Source organism: Jaculus jaculus, chromosome 13 (assembly GCF_020740685.1).
Source record: "Jaculus jaculus isolate mJacJac1 chromosome 13, mJacJac1.mat.Y.cur, whole genome shotgun sequence".
NCBI lineage: Eukaryota > Metazoa > Chordata > Mammalia > Rodentia > Dipodidae > Jaculus > Jaculus jaculus.
The window spans coordinates 12168024-12183941 of NC_059114.1; the positions used below are offsets into that span (position 1 = coordinate 12168024).

A 15918-nucleotide genomic window follows, 5' to 3' on the forward strand; every position below is an offset into this window, starting at 1 on the left:
ATTAAATTAGAAGAACTCTGTGAAATGCATAGAAGAAAATATCACACACTAGTAATCATTTAAATGTGCTAACGGATGTGATATAAATGACTGATGCATATGTATAATTTAGCTTTAATTCCTCAGTTATTCCTAGATGTTAAGTCTTATTACTATAATTTTCAGACAAGAAAAAGGTATAGAGAAGTTAGTTTCTTTTTTTTAATGTTTTTTAAAATTTATTTATTTGAGAGAGATACAGAAATAGGCAGGGAGAGAGAGAGAGAGAATGGGTGCACCAGGGCCTTCAGCCACTGCAAATGAACTCCAGATGCATGTGCCCCCTTGTGCATCTGGCTTACATGGGTCCTGGGGAGTTGACCTGGGTCCTTTGGCTTTGCAGGCAAGGGCCTTAACCGCTAAGGCATCTCTCCAGCCCCGAAGTTAGCTTCTTATTTTGCTTGTTCCATCTTACTTCATAAATGGGGTAGTGGGATTCAGACTCAGCCTTCCTCCTCTAAAGCTCATATCCTAATTTCCATGCAATACTACTTCCCAAAACCATAACATCTGAGGCAGGAGAACAGAGAGCACATGCTCCCAACTACCATTAACTTTTCAGTGGAAATAAAAGATGTGCGTTGTTAAGTGCTTGATAAAACTAGAAAATTATAAATTCCAAAAATTATGTAAATTAGTCGCAGTCCTCTTAATTCCACGAAATACATCACAGGTGTTTAAATCTATAGACAAAGTAAAAGTCAAGAAAAACTTCAGCTTTGGTCAGAGTAGACAACAGGGTTCTGGGGTTGGAGACTCAAAATGTGATGTGGAGGAGATGGGAATTAGCTTAATCATTCTACAATAGACATATCATAATAGAAGTCCATTGTACCTGTAAGCAAGCACAGGTATTAGTTGTCAATAAAAATACAATATCAATCTGGGCATGGTGGTGTGAGCCTTTGATCCCAGCGCTCGGGGAGGCAGAGGTAGGAGGATCGCCATGAGTTTGAGGCCAGCCTGAGACTCCATAGTGAATTCCAGGTCAGCCTGGGCTAGAGTGAGACCCTACCTCGAAAGCCAACCCCCCCCCAAAAAAAAATCAAAACAGTGTGTATCTTTAAAACAAGGCCAGCAACATCACACTAGGACATACACACATATGTGTGTATGCATACACATATGTGTAACTTTCCCTACTTTGGAAACCTTGTGCTCATGGTTAGCCACTTATTTCTTGTTGGGGGAGAAGGCAGGCGGGATGGTAATTGTGCTTGTTTGGATGATCCTGTCATATTTCTGAACATTAACTTTGTCTGTTTCCTTTGCAGGGCGCATTCTGGGGTCTGGTGGTTGGCCTTGTGATCGGTCTTATTCGTCTGATCACAGAGCTTATATATGGAACGGGGAGCTGCTTGGCCCCCAGCAACTGTCCCGAGGTTATCTGTGGAGTGCATTATATGTACTTTGGCATCATTCTCTTTTGTGTGACTGTACTGGTCATCCTGGGAATTTCCTTCCTCACAAAACCAATTCCTGATGTACATGTGAGTATATGCTCATTTAAAAATAAGAGTATAGGCTCATTTAAAAATAAGAGTCCTCTTCCCGGAGACTGGGGAAGTAGCTGGTGCCCAGTGGATAAAGCGCCTGCCATGCAGCTCTGATGACTGGAGTTGGGTCATCAGACCTCACATAAAAGATGGAAGCTGCAGCGGTGTGTGCCACCAATGAGACAGAATGCAGTGAACCAGGAGAAACCTGCCTCAAATGGGGTGGGAGGCGAGGACCATCTTAAGAGTTGTCCTCTGACCACACACAAATAAGACCGTGGCACACGCACACCTTTCTGACACACACAAAATAGATAAATAGACGTCAGATAGATAGACAGACAGATGATAAATTTTTTAAGTTGTGTTGTTCCTTGCACTGCTACTAATATACAGTCTTCTTACTAGAGTTAGAAGGACTCAAAGACACTCTTCTCCAACCATCCAATCAACAACAATTTGACAGCTAGCATATGCAGAACACCAGAGAATGAAGAAGTAAGGGATTAAGAAGGGAGCTGAGGAGTTAAGAAACTTCATAGCAGCTGGGAGGTAAATCTATGCAAATGAACTCCGGATGCATATGTCACTGTCCTGGAGAAATGTAGCCTGGGTCCTTTGGCTTTGCAGGCTAGTGCCTTAACAGCTAAGCCATCTCTCCAGCCAGCTTGTGGCTTTTACATGGGTTGTAGGGATCCAAACTCTAGTACCCATGCTTGCACAACAAGCTCTTTGTACACTGAGCCATCCCACCTCTCGGCAAGGAGGGTTTCCTTTCCTTTCCTTTCCTTTCCTTTCCTTTCCTTTCCTTTCCTTTCCTTTCCTTTCCTTTCCTTTCCTTTCCTTTCCTTTCCTTTCCTTTCCTTTCCTTTCCTTTCCTTTCCTTTCCTTTCCTTTCCTTTCCTTTCCTTTCCTTTCCTTTCCTTTCCTTTCCTTTCCTTTCCTTTCCTTTCCTTTCCTTTCCTTTCCTTTCCTTTCCTTTCCTTTCCTTTCCTTTCCTTTCCTTTCCTTTCCTTTCCTTTCCTTTCCTTTCCTTTCCTTTCTTTTCTTTTCTTTTTCGAGGTAGGGTCTCACTCTAGCTCAGGCTGACCTTGAATTCACTAAGTAGTCTCAGGGTGGCCTCGAACTCACGGCGATCTTCCTACCTGTGCCTTCCCAGTGCTGGGATTATAGGTGTGCACCACCATGCCCGGCCAAGGAAGGTTTCTTTTTTCTTTCCTTCTCATTTTTATTTTTATGCATTTATTTTTTTAGAGAGTCTCACGTAGTCAAGGCTGGCCTCCAACGTGCTATGTAGTTGCTGGGTTTCAGGCTGTACACATGAATACCTTGCTTTATTTAATAGTTACATGGATTGAGCCTAAGGTTTCTTACATGTAAGTCTAATACTAACAACTGAGCTATATCCCCAGCCCTAAATATTTTTAAAGCAAATTTTTCTAACAGAAAAGTTGGGGACAATCTGGATTTCCATCAATAAAAGAACGAATATACATTGAGGGAGCTCTATTATTCGTTTAAAAATATTCTCACTTATTTTTTGTTGTTGTTGTTATTTCCAGGTAGGGTTTCACTCTAGCACAGGCTGACCTGGAATTCACTATGTAGTCTCACGGTGGCCTCGAACTCACGGCGATCCTCTTACCTCTGCCTCCTGAGTGCTGGGGTTAAAGACGTGCTCCACCATGCCTGGCTAACAATGAGGGAGCTCTATTATTCTTTTAAAAATATTCTTTAAAAATATTCTTATTTATTTTTCAAGCAGAAAGAGAGAGAGGGGAAAGAGAAGAAGGGAGGGAAAGAGAGAGAGAATGGGCACACCAGACCCTCCAGTCACTGCAAACGAACCCCAGATGCATGTGCCACTATGCATCTGACTTTACATGGGTACTGGGGAATTGAACCTGGGTTGTTAAGCTTTGCAGGTAAACACTTTATCCACTTAGCCATCTCTCCACCCCTCTATTATGTTCATAATATGATTCAATCAGGAAAAATACATGCAGGATATTACATCTTTTAATATCATCGTTGAAATAAAATACACATAGGTACAAGTACGTTTGTGTGAGCATAGAAAAAAAATCTTAAAACATATATATCTATAATTTTCAGTAGCATTGCTTCTAGAAGGAGGGAACTATGGAAACCCAGAAAATATTAATCCTTCTAAAATAGATTGCAAATAAATAAAATAGGACCATTGAGACCATTATTAATTTGCTGGGAGCTCCCCAGATCAGCCAATGTAACCAAAAAACAAAAACAAAAACAAAAACAAAAACTGGAATCTTCAATTTCAGTGAGAGGCTCTGTCACAATGAAAAAGGCGGAAGAGGAAGAGGACCCCTATATCTTCCTCTGACTTCTGTACATGTACACACAGGGCTTGCATTTCTGCACACATATGTGCAGATACTACATGCGTGTAATTGTGTGCCTGCACACACACACACACACACACACACAAATTCAAAGCGCATGTGTTGGTATGTTGGTAAGTTTGTAGACCTTTCTGTTATGACCTAAACTATCCTGTGTGGTCAGGTTCCTTAAAATAATATATTAAATGAAGGTTATCACTGGGTTGGTGTAAACATTTTCCATCACCGATGAACTTGTGCATTGTTTCTGGTCAGCTGTATCGTCTGTGCTGGACTCTCTGGAACAGGACAGAAGAACGGATTGACTTGGATGCAGAGGAGAAGAGGCCAGAAGCTGATGGTGCCCCTGAAGAAGGTAATGTCCGGCTTACATTTGTTTTCATATAACAACTGTGTGTGTCTCTTGGCATGATGGGTGTTTTTGTTGTTGTTATCATTTTGGTTCGCTAGTTTACTTATTTATTTAACAGAGAAAGAGGGAGAGAGGGGGAGAGAATGGACATGCCAGGGTCTCCAGCCACTGCAAACTCCAGATGCATGTGCCCCCTTGTGCATCTGGCTAATGTGGGTCCTGGGGAATTGAACCTGGGTCCTTTGGCTTTGTAGGCAAACTCCTTAACCACTGAGTTATCCCTTCAGCCCTACTCATTTATTTTTTAACTCAGCTAAATTTAGCTTCTGAAATTACATATGCATATATATGTGTGTGTAATTTCATAATGTACATATGTTTGCTACATTTGCTACAATTTTGCCTGTGTGTATGTCATACTAAATAAAAATTTTTAATATTTTTATTTATTGGCAAGGAGGGAGGGGGAATGGGCACACCAGGGCATCTTGCCACTGCAAAGAAACTCCAGATACATGTGCCACTTTGTGCATCTGGCTTTACGTGGTGAGGGGGAGTTAATTAGGATTGGGCCAGGCCCATACAAACTGTCCAAGAGGAGCAATCAAGGAGGGAATGTGCCCTGCTCTGGTTTCTGCTGGTTCAGCTGGAGGTAGACATGGCTGTGCCTGTGTCAATGGCTCCTGCTGGTTGTGGCTCTCTACAGTGTGGGTACTGGAGAATTGAACCTGGGCCATCAGGCTTTGCAAGCAACCTTTAACCACTAAGCCATTTCTCCAGCCCCAAACTCAAAATTTTTATTTGTATATTCTCAACAACCCAACAACTGGTCATCACATATTCATCTGCCTGTCCGTCTGACCACCCACCCATTATTCACCCATGAAACTATGTGGCGGCTGCTGAAATGGCAATCAGTCGGGAACTGCCCTTTTCCCAATGACATACTAGACTCAACCAATTCATCTTGATGACGGCGTTCAAGTATCTTAGCGCTGCCTTCTCTCCAGCCGTGGACCTCAGCATCTTCTGAACGCTCTGCATTTCAGGAGGGCAGATTCGTTCTAAGTCCTACTGAACACTGGACTTTTCTGTTTTCATGTAAGGACTAATGTTCAGCTTGATTTCTCTTAATTACTATCCTTCTGTTTTATTTTGTTACCTTTCCTTCTTTGTTTACTCTTCCATTATTTAGGTTCATTCTGTTGACTATAGTTTATAACTTAAGTTGGGTATTATCCCATTAAATTTCAGCCTCTTAGTGTCTACTTCTTTTTAAAAAAAACATAGGCCATAGACATTTTGCCCCCCAAATATTTTCATTGTGTTTCACATATTGCGCAATTTTCATGCTCATTAATTTTTATATTTTTCTTACTTTTATTGTAATTTCCCATATCCATTTGTGTTTAGAAACACATTTTAGTTTTCTGTGCTACAATGAATAGCTTTGTACATAATTTTGTGTGTGTGAGCCAGTAAGCATTGGCACTGATTTTAAGAAGCCTGATTGTTGGATTACAGGGTGAAGGCCTATGCAATTTTGCTACATTCTCCAAGCTTCCCTTTATAGGAGGTAAATTTTTCCTTGCAATAATGTATGACTTTCAACTTCCACTCAAACTTGCTAACATGCATGATGAAACTTAAATGTTTACCACTGATGGATGAGAGCTAGTGTTTTAAAATAATTTTAATTTAGCCAGGCGTGGTGGTGCAAATGCCTTAACGGCTAAACCATCTTTCCAGTCCCATCTTTCTTTTTTATTTGAACTACTTATTTCTTCATCAGTATAGAATGTTGAAATAAGGTTGTTGATTGTCTAACCTACTGCTTTAAAAAAAACAAAAAACACATTGTATACTTAGAATATCAACTCCATTTTGACATGCCAACATCTACCGCAAGTTTTCACTGATTTATTTTTTTATTTTGCTTAATGGATTTTTGCCATGTATCATTTTGTAATGTGTGTGTGGTTATTTATTTGAGGGGGTAGAGAATGGGCACATGAGGGCCTCTAGCCACTGCAAATGAACTCCAGTCGCATACGCCACCTTGTGCATTTGACTTTACGTGGGTACTTGGGGAACTTAGCCTGGGTCCTTTGCCTTTGCAGACAAGTGCCTTAACCACTAAGCCATCTCTCCAGCCTGAATTTTCTACTTTTATATCATCAGCTTTAGCCATATTTTCTTGTGGATTCCCCTGGCACATATAAATGGCTGAGGTAATTTCTTAGTCATTTGTACAATAATGACAAGGATTTCTTCTGCCTGTTTGGTGAGGGTCTGCTCATACTTTTTTAAACTTTTACTTATTTATTTGAGAGAGAGGGAGAAAAAGTGGGTGTACCAGGGCCTCCAGCCATTGCAAATGAACTCCAGATGCATGCGCCCCCTTGTGCATCTGGCTTCCGTGGGTCCTGGGAAATTGAACTGAAGTCCTTTCGCTTTGCAGGCAAACACCTTAACCGCTAAGCCATCCCTCCAGCCCCCACATTTTAAAAAAGAAATTATTTGTTTATTTATTTGAAAGAGTGAGGAAGAGGCAGAAAGAGAGAAAGAGAGGGAGAATGGGCACGCCAGGGCCTCTAGCCACTGCAAACAAACTCCAGACACATGTGCCCCCTTGTGCATTTGACTTAGGTGGGTCCTGGGGAATTGAACCAAGCTTTGGCATTGCAGGCAAACGCCTTAACCACTAAGTCATCTCTCCAGCCCTGCTGATACTTTTTGTTGTTGCTTCGCTTCAGATCACCCTGAGCAGTCTCGTGGCTGTCTCAAGAAGGCGTGTGACCAGTTCTGTGGCTTGCAGAAGACAGGGCCCAAGCTGACCAAAGAGGAGGAGGAAATCCTGAGGAAGAAGCTTACAGACACGTCCGAGGAGCCCTTGTGGAGGACTGTCGTGAACATCAATGCCATCCTCCTCCTGGCCGTGGCCGTCTTTGCCCACGCCTATTTTGCCTGAATGCCATCTGAGCCACTAGAACGTTGGCCAGGCAAAGAATAATTTTGACTTTTCTTTTACAGCTTGTTGTGTGGCAAAAGGGGATGGCCAATTGAAAATGTTACATAATTATATTACTATACACTTAATTCTTTTGCTATTATCATTCTTTTGCGTCAGGTAAAAATTCATTTTTCAGATCTACTTAAGTATAAGTGAAAAACGAAAATTGTATATATGAAAAAGCCTCCATCATGTAAAATGGTTAGCACTCTGGATTCTGAAAATTGTATATATTTAAGATATATGAGTTAATGAATATAACTGTCATCAAATTTGGTCCTTTGTTTGTTTTCAGGGTAGGGTCTCACTCTAGTCCAGGCTGACCTGGAACTCGCTCTGTAGTTCCAGGCTGGCTTTGAATTCACAGCAATTCTCTTACCTCTGCCTCCCAAGTGCTGGGATTAAAGGTGTGCGCCACCGTGACCACCTTCTTGTACTTTTTGATACTTTTATACATGTATATATTTTGATTTTATTCCTCCAAATTATCCTCTTATTCACTCACCCTCCCCACAAACATCCTTCTTCTTTCCCATTAATCTTTATCTTCCTTCTATACCTTTTGTTTGTTTGTTTTTTTGATCCACTGAGTTAAAATTAGCATTTCTTCAATGATCACAGCTGGGAGGTGATTTACTATGCAATGGACAACTTCCCAGGGCTACACCACTGGAGAACATGACTTGCCATCATCCAGCAATTATTATCTGTCATTAGCTACAATGGGAGCTGAAGGCTCTTATGAACCCTTTTCCCATCCATGATAAAATATTGATAAGCTCCACTTTGAGCAGAAAACAATAGTGACAGACTGAAAATATGGCCAAGTTTACAAAAATTAACAACATATTTCTGGTGGACAAATGTGTCACTGAAGAAACCACGAATGAAATTTTTTTTTTAATTTATTTATTTGAGAGCGACAGACACAGAGAGAAAGACAGATAGAGGGAGAGAGAGAGAATGGGCGTGCCAGGGCTTCCAGCCTCTGCAAACGAACTCCAGACGCGTGTACCCCCTTGTGCATCTGGTTAACGTGGGACCTGGGGAACCGAGCCTCGAACCAGGGTCCTTAGGCTTCACAGGCAAGCGCTTAACCACTAAGCCATCTCTCCAGCCCCGAATGAAATTTTTTAAAATGTAGAATCAAATGATAACAAAACACAACCTATTAAGACTTATGGGATAAAATACAAGTAGTCTTTGTAAAAAAAAAAAATTATTTATCTTAGATAGAGGTAAGTTTGGGCACACCAGCTTCTCTTGCTACTACTGCAAGCAAATTCCAGACACCAGTCCCAATTTATGCATCTGGCTTTACACGGATACTGGGAAATTGAACCAAGACAATCAAGGTTCAACACAAGTGCCTTTAACCACTGTGCCATGTCTTCTGTCTCAATAAAGGTAGTCTTAAGGGGAAACTTATAGCTCTAAGTGTTTATATTAAGAACTTGGAGAGCTTTCATATAAAAAAAAAACAAAACTTAATGATACAGCATATAGCCAGGCAAAGGACAAGCAAGCAAAACCAACAATCAGTACATGGAAAGAAATACTTAAGATCAAGGAAGAAACTAATGAATTGGAAACAACAACAAAAAAAATCAGACAGAGTTGGTTCTTTGAAAGGATAAACAAGCTGGGTGTGTGGTGGCACATGCCTTTAATCCTAGCTTTTGGGAGGCAGAGGTAGGAGGATCACCATGAGTTCAAGGCAACCCTGAGACTACATAGTGAATTCCAGGTCAGCCTGAGCTACAGTAAAACCCTACCTAAAAAAAAGGATAAACAAGGGGCTGGAAAGATGGCTCAATGGTTAAGACACTTGCCTGCAGAGCCTAATGATACATGTTTGATTCCCTGGTACCCATGTAAAGCCAGAAGCACAAGGTGGCGCATGCATCTGGACGTGGTTTGCAGTGGCTTGAGGACCTGGCATTCTCATTCCTCCCACCCCGCTTTCTCTCTCTGTTTTCAAGTAAATGAAAAAATATATATATATATATTTTTGTTCGTTTGTTTGCGGTAGGGTCTCACTCTAGCCCAGGCTGACCTGGAATTCACTATGGAGTCTCAGGGTGGCCTTGAACTCACAGCGATCCTCCTACCTCTGCCTCCTGAATGCTGGGATTAAAGGCGTGCGCCACCACTGGCTAAGGAAATTTTTTTTTTAAAAAAAGGATAAACAAGATAAGCTGATAACCCTTAACAAAACTGACTGAAACAGAAGGGCTAGGAAGATACCTTAACCAAAAGAAATGGAGGGTCTAGGAAAATAGCTTAGTGGTTAAAGGTGCTTGTTCACATACCCTGCTGGCCTGGGTTCAATTCCCAAGCCACCCAAAGAGGTTGGATGCAAAAGGTGTTGCTTCTGGTTTTCATTTCCAGATGCAAGAGGTCCTGGCGTGCCCATGCACAGACACACACACTTTTTTTTAAAGAAAAGAAAAATCCAAATAAATAAAATTAGAGATGAAAAGGAAGCCATAACTACAGAAGTTCAAAAAATCATAAGGAAATACTTTAAAAACATGCATACTCCACCAAACTGGAAAAAAAATCTAAAAGAGATACATGTATTTATGTGTGTGGATATATAGCGGTCAGGAAACTAGAAAGAGGGTCCAGAAGAGGGGCAGGAGGTAAGAGGCTGTGTGGAAAAGCAGTGTGGAGGGTAATAGAACCCATGTGATGTGGAAGGGAAAATGCTAAGAGCGAAAGGGTTTAAGTGGACACTGGGCCAGAAAGATGAGGGAGAGGAAAAAGTGGGTCATTGAAAACTAAGTATATGTGAAAATACCACAAAAAACCCCTGCAACTTTGTAAATGAAAATAAATATTTCTCACAAAAAGAAAATCACCATAAGATTAAGTAAATTCAATTATATTTAGTATTTTTGTTTATGAGACAAGGTCTTATATAGCCCAAACACTAGGTAGCTGAGGATGACCTTGAACTCTTGATCTCTACATCCAAGTCCTGAGACTACAGGCACACACCAGCACCCCTGGCTAGTATTTACCTTTCTTTCCATCAAGAATCCCATGCATCACTATAAAGTATGTGCAAATTCAGCATTGGGTCCAGCAGTACATGCGTGTAATCCCAGCACTCAGGAGGAGGCAGGAGGATGAGATCAAGGCTAGTCTCAGCTACACAGCCAATTATGACACCAGCCCAGGTGCTCCAGAGACCCTGTCTCAAAAACAAAACAAAGATGCTGAAGAGGTGAGTCCATGGTTTAGGTGCTTGCTTGCAAAGCCTAAAGGCCTGGGTTTGATTCCCCAGTGCCCACGTAGCAAAATGCACAAAGTGGCACATGTATCTGGAGTTCCTTTGCAGTGGGAGGAGACTCTTAAGTACTCTCTCTGCTTTCAAATTAAAAAAAAAAAAATTTTTTTTAATAGATAAGGAGACAGGAGTGGTGGCACACACCTTTAGTCCCAGCACTTGGGAGGCAGAGGTAGGAGGATGGCTGAGAGTTCGAGGCCACCCTGAGACTACATAGTGAATTCCAGGTCAGCCTGGACCACAGTGAGACCCTACCTCAAAACAAAAAACAAAAAATAAAAGGTAAGGAGAACTGGAGAGAGATGGCTTAGTGGTAAAGACACTAGCCTGTGAACTCCAAGGACCCAGGTTTGACTCTCCAAAACCCATGTTAAGCCAGACACACAAGGTGACGCATGCACACAAGGTGGTTCACTGGAGTTCCGCTGCAGTGGCTAGAGGCCCTGCCACATCAATTCTCTCTCTCTTTCTCTCTCTTCTAAAAAAATAGGTTAAGGCCAGGTGTGGTAGCACACGTCTTTAATCCCAGCACTCAGGAGGCAGAGGTAGGAGGATTGCTGTGAGTTCGAGGCCACCCTGAGATTTCATAGTCTATTCCAGGTCAGTCTGGGCTAGAGCAAGAAAAAAAAAAAAGGTTAAGGAGCTGGGCATGGTGGTGCACACCCTGAGTCCCAGCGCTAGAAGGCACAGGTAGGAGGATCGCTGAATTCAAGGCCAGTCTGAGACTCCATAGTGAATTCCAGGGCAGCCTAGACTACAGCGAAACAACCTCGAAAAACACAACAAAAGGTAAGGAAACGAATTTATATGCTGCTCCCTCACCCCACATTCTGGTTAAAACTTTGCACTGCCCTAGCTCCTGTCATCAGTGATAGTGCCGTGTGCATACGTGCCTGTGTGTTTAACAATCTCTTTGATCTTCAGTTTGGTTTCAGATTTTGTGACTAGAAATTAACTCTCCAGTGAGTATCTTTTCTTTTTTTTTTCTTTTTTGGTTTTTCGAGGTAGGGTCTTACTCTGGCTCAGGCTGACCTGGAATTCACTATGGAGTCTCAGGGTGGCCTTGAACTCGCAGCGATCCTTCTACCTCTGCCTCCCGAGTGCTGGGATTAAAGACGTGTGCCACCATGCCTAGCTCCAGTGAATATCTTAATAGATATGCCAGTGTATGTCACACACATGCATGCTCTCAAAGAACACAGCAAAAACTCAATTTTTAAAAAAACAGGATTTTCAAAATTTTTATTTATTTGACGCCGGGCGTGGTGGCGCACGCCTTTAATCCCAGCACTCGGGAGGCAGAGGTAGGAGGATCACCGTGAGTTCAAGGCCACCCTGAGATGACAGAGTGAATTCCAGGTCAGCCTGGACCAGAGTGAGACCCTACCTCGAAAAACCAAAAAAAAAAAAAAAAATTTATTTATTTGAGAGAAAATGGGGCAGATAGAATGTGCACACCAGGACCTCTAGCCACTGCAAATGAACTCCAGATACATAGACCACCTTCCATATCTGGCTCATGTGGGTACTGGGGAATAAAACTTGGGTCGTTAGGCTTCACAGGCATGAGCCTTAACCACTAATCCATCTCTCCAGCCCATTAATTCCTGATAAAATTATCAGTGATACCACTTGATAGGTGTGTAGCTCACTGATGAAGTAGCTACGCACAAGACCCACATCAACCACCAGTAACATAAAAAATACACTGCTTATCCTGCAAAATTTTAAGTTTTTTTGAATTACCTTACCTGCAAAAAAAAAAAAAAAAGGTATCGAGAATGAACACCTTAGATTCTGCATCAAAAGATAGGATTCAGGCAAAACTGCACACAAAGGTAGAGAAAATCTTATTTTTCCTTAAAAGGGGATTTGGAGAGATGGCTTAGCAGTTAAGGCGCTTACCTGAGAAGCCTAAGGACCCAGGTTCGACTCCCCAGGACCCATGGAAGCCAGATGCACAAGGTGGCACATGTGTCTGGAGTTTGTTTGCAGTGGCTAAGACCCTGGTGCACCAATTCTCTCTCTCATAAAACTAAAACAAAACAAACAAAAAACCCTAAAAAACTTTGAAGATAAAAGGTCACACACACAAAAAAGTGCCCAGTGTGGTAACACACACCTTTAATCCTACCACTGGGGGATTGGGAGGGACAGAGGTAGGAGAATCTTCATGAGTTCAAGGCCACCCTGAGAATAGTTAATTCCAGGTCAGCCTGAGCTACAGTGATACCCTATCTTGAGAGAGTGAGAGAAAGAAAAAAAAAAAAAAAGAAAGAAAGAAAGAAAAAAAAACAAGCTGGGGGAGCATAATGAATAAAGACAAACGTATACAACAAAAATACTGCTACATGGGCTGGAATGATAGCTTAGTGGTTAAGGCACTTACCTGCGAAGCCTAAGGACCCAGGTTCAATTCCCCAGTACCCACGTATGCCAGATTCACATGGTGGCACATGTCTGGATTTTGTCTGCAGTGGCTGAAAGCTCTTGTGTGCCCGTTCTATCTGCCTCTCTCTCAAATAAATAAATAAATAAGTAAATAAATCTACCTTGGGATAATTGAAAAGATCAAATGCTGCTACTTGAAGCAAGTTAACTAGAAGAATTAATGAACTGACACACCCTGAGAGGAAGAGAAATGCACTTAGTATCATGTATGAGACAAGAAACAGGATCCCAAGTCATAAAAATAATAGCAGGGGCCGGGCGTGGTGGCGCATGACTTTAATCCCAGCACTTGGGAGGCAGAGGTAGGTAGACTGCTGTGAGTTCGAGGCCATCCTAAGACTACATAGTAAATTCCAGGTCAGCCTGGGCTAGAGTAAAACCCTACTTCAAAAAAACAAAAACTAAAATAATAATAATAGGAGGGTACTGGAATGATTATGATGATGGTATGCATCATCATAATCTGGTTTAGAAAAGTAAGGTTTTGGGTAGGAAAGGTGTTAGTATAGCCAAGCAAAACCTTAGGTTAGCAAAGAAAAAAATAAATGTTTATCCAAGAGAATGCAACAATTCTCGTTAAAGATGAAAAGTGTAGAAACGGAAATTCTTTAAGCAATATAATCACTTCCTTTGATAGCAAATCACTTCTCATGAAAACCAAGAACAAGCCCATCAACTCCATTGTGCAAGCCACTACTTACAAGTTCTAACCAATGAAATAAGACTAAAAACCTCAACTTGCAGATTTATTGGTAGAAGACAAAGCAATTTTTTTCACAAAACACTTTATTACTATAATTGCATTTTTACTTAGAATTTTGGCAACAATAAAATAATAAATTTTATTTGAAAGAACAAGCAAGAAAATTCACAAAGTGTAATAAAATAGGAATCTGGACATATTCAATATATTTGTAAACAAAGTGACACAATATTAAAATATATAGTTATCAATACAAAAAACAGAAAGCTTTTGAGAGACAACTCACTGTATGCATCTTGTTGATTACAGGCACGGAAGCTGACTCAAGGTGGGTCATTTCTAAGACATAAGCAAAGCTCTTGAATCCTTCCCAGATTTTTGCGAATATCTAGGAAACTTAACTAGATTGTTCAAGTTCGTCAAAAAGAAGGTTAAGCAAGTTTCAAAAGCAGCAAACCCTTCTACGCATTCTAAAAATCTGAGTGGCGCTTAATAAAGCGATGTGAGGTAGCAGCAAGCCATGCGGGCCCAGGGGAAGAAGGTTCTGCGGGAACAGCCTGGGCAGCTCTGGACCTTTGGATCAGGAAGAAATGCAGCCTACACGAGGAGTGACCGGCCAGTAACAGGGCACTGGGGGAGGGGGGGGGGCTGTAGGAAGCATAGCGGAGGATGAGACAGGAGGTTGGCAGGGGCCAGCAGGACCCCGGGAGCCTCTGGTTAGCAATACACAACATTTGCACTCCTTAGGAGCATACTTCAGTGAGACAGCAACTGGGCTAACAATATGAAGCAGTCACTCAAAACTGGAGCGAAGAGTTCTTAGTTTACCTTAGAGAGCACACAAAAGCCTGCAAATTTATTTCATACACAGTAGGAGTTTTCAGCAGAACACACAGAGCAAACACATACATTTTCCTCACCTAAAGGAAAGGTGCAGAGTAAAATTGTAGCAATGTGCCTTGGCCCAGGTAAACTATTCAAGGTGCAAATCAGTTCATCAATCAAGCTCGGAGCAAATAAATAGCAAAGAGATCTACTCACAACCTCTTCTCTCTCTCATCTGTAACAGACGCAAAGGCCTGGTAAAGATCTCCTCCCAACTTTGGTGAAATCTAAGTTAATTTAACTAGACTGAGGAAAGAAGAAAGGACTAGGGAGAGATAAGATACCCACCCCTTCTCCTTGCTTCTGTGTTTTGAAAGAGGGGGTTTCTAAATGGCTCAGACTGGCTGCAAACTCATTATACAGCCCAGGCTGATTCTGAAGATCCTTCTGCCCCAGTTTTCCCAGCGTCAGGACAGTACTTGAGCTACCACACCCAGTGAGACTAAGTCCCTTTCAAGAAATGACAAGTCAGAGGTTTCCCCGGATTACATTTATAGTCAGGTGCTATCCAGATTCCTTGACTGGTGAACTGAAGTTGCTGGCGACCTTGGGTGGGGATGAAGGACGGATGGATGGTACTGGCCCAGGGAAACAACTCTGGGGACTCACGGAAGCAGCTGAAGCTATTGATGGGGCATAGGCATCAACACTCTAGAGGGCACACCAGCTCTGTGAGAGTCCTTGGGGAGGGCAAGGAACCAAGGTTCTTCCACAGCACAGGGACATCTTCAGTAGTGCACGTTAGGTGAATGAAGACAAGACGTAATCATTAAGTCTTAGAATTAGGGTGTTTCTTGACACTAAAGTGCTTCAAGTATGACTGCGACAGTGTTAGTGAGATCAACTGGGAAAGTACACAAACAGCAAGTGAAACTATTACCTGTAAGACACACCTGAGACAAAATTTAAAAAAAAGGGGGGGGGTAGCTAGGGACTGCAACTCAGGTAGAGCACTTGCCTAGCATAGGCAAGGTCGTGGGTGTACCCCTTAGCACTGCAAAAACAAACAAACCCCCTCAGAACTACAGGTTTCACATGTTTACTTACCATGGTGCACATGTGCTGCAAAGGAAAAGCTCTATGGGCTTAATTCTAAGTAGTCACTATTTTGTGTCATACTACCTGTTCTTAGACAAGCCCCATAGTCGTTTAACAGTACAACGAAGTTTAGCCCAAGTCACGAACTGAAAAGATGTAATTAAACGTTTTCAGTTAAAACTATGGATCTAATACACTTCAAACCATGGACGCAGGCGTTTCTTGGCCCAGGCTTCACTGCCACGGCTGACGGGCTATCAGC

At 41.9% G+C, this 15918-nt stretch overlaps 1 protein-coding gene across 2 annotated transcripts in view; it reads left to right on the top strand.

The window, feature by feature from the left end:
* The window catches only part of LOC101602232 (solute carrier family 5 member 4-like), a 41045-nt gene extending 33803 nt beyond the window's left edge, over positions 1–7242 (top strand). The window contains exons 13-15 of one of the 2 annotated variants that reach the window (XM_045132797.1): positions 1314–1529; positions 4175–4274; positions 7028–7242. In XM_045132797.1, coding sequence (XP_044988732.1) covers positions 1314–1529; positions 4175–4274; positions 7028–7242 — 531 coding nt within the window. Of the gene's footprint in view, positions 1–1313; positions 1530–4174; positions 4275–6980 lie in introns of both variants that reach the window. The other variant, XM_045132798.1, reaches the window with a different exon arrangement.
* Positions 7243–15918: the final 8676 nt, after the last annotated feature.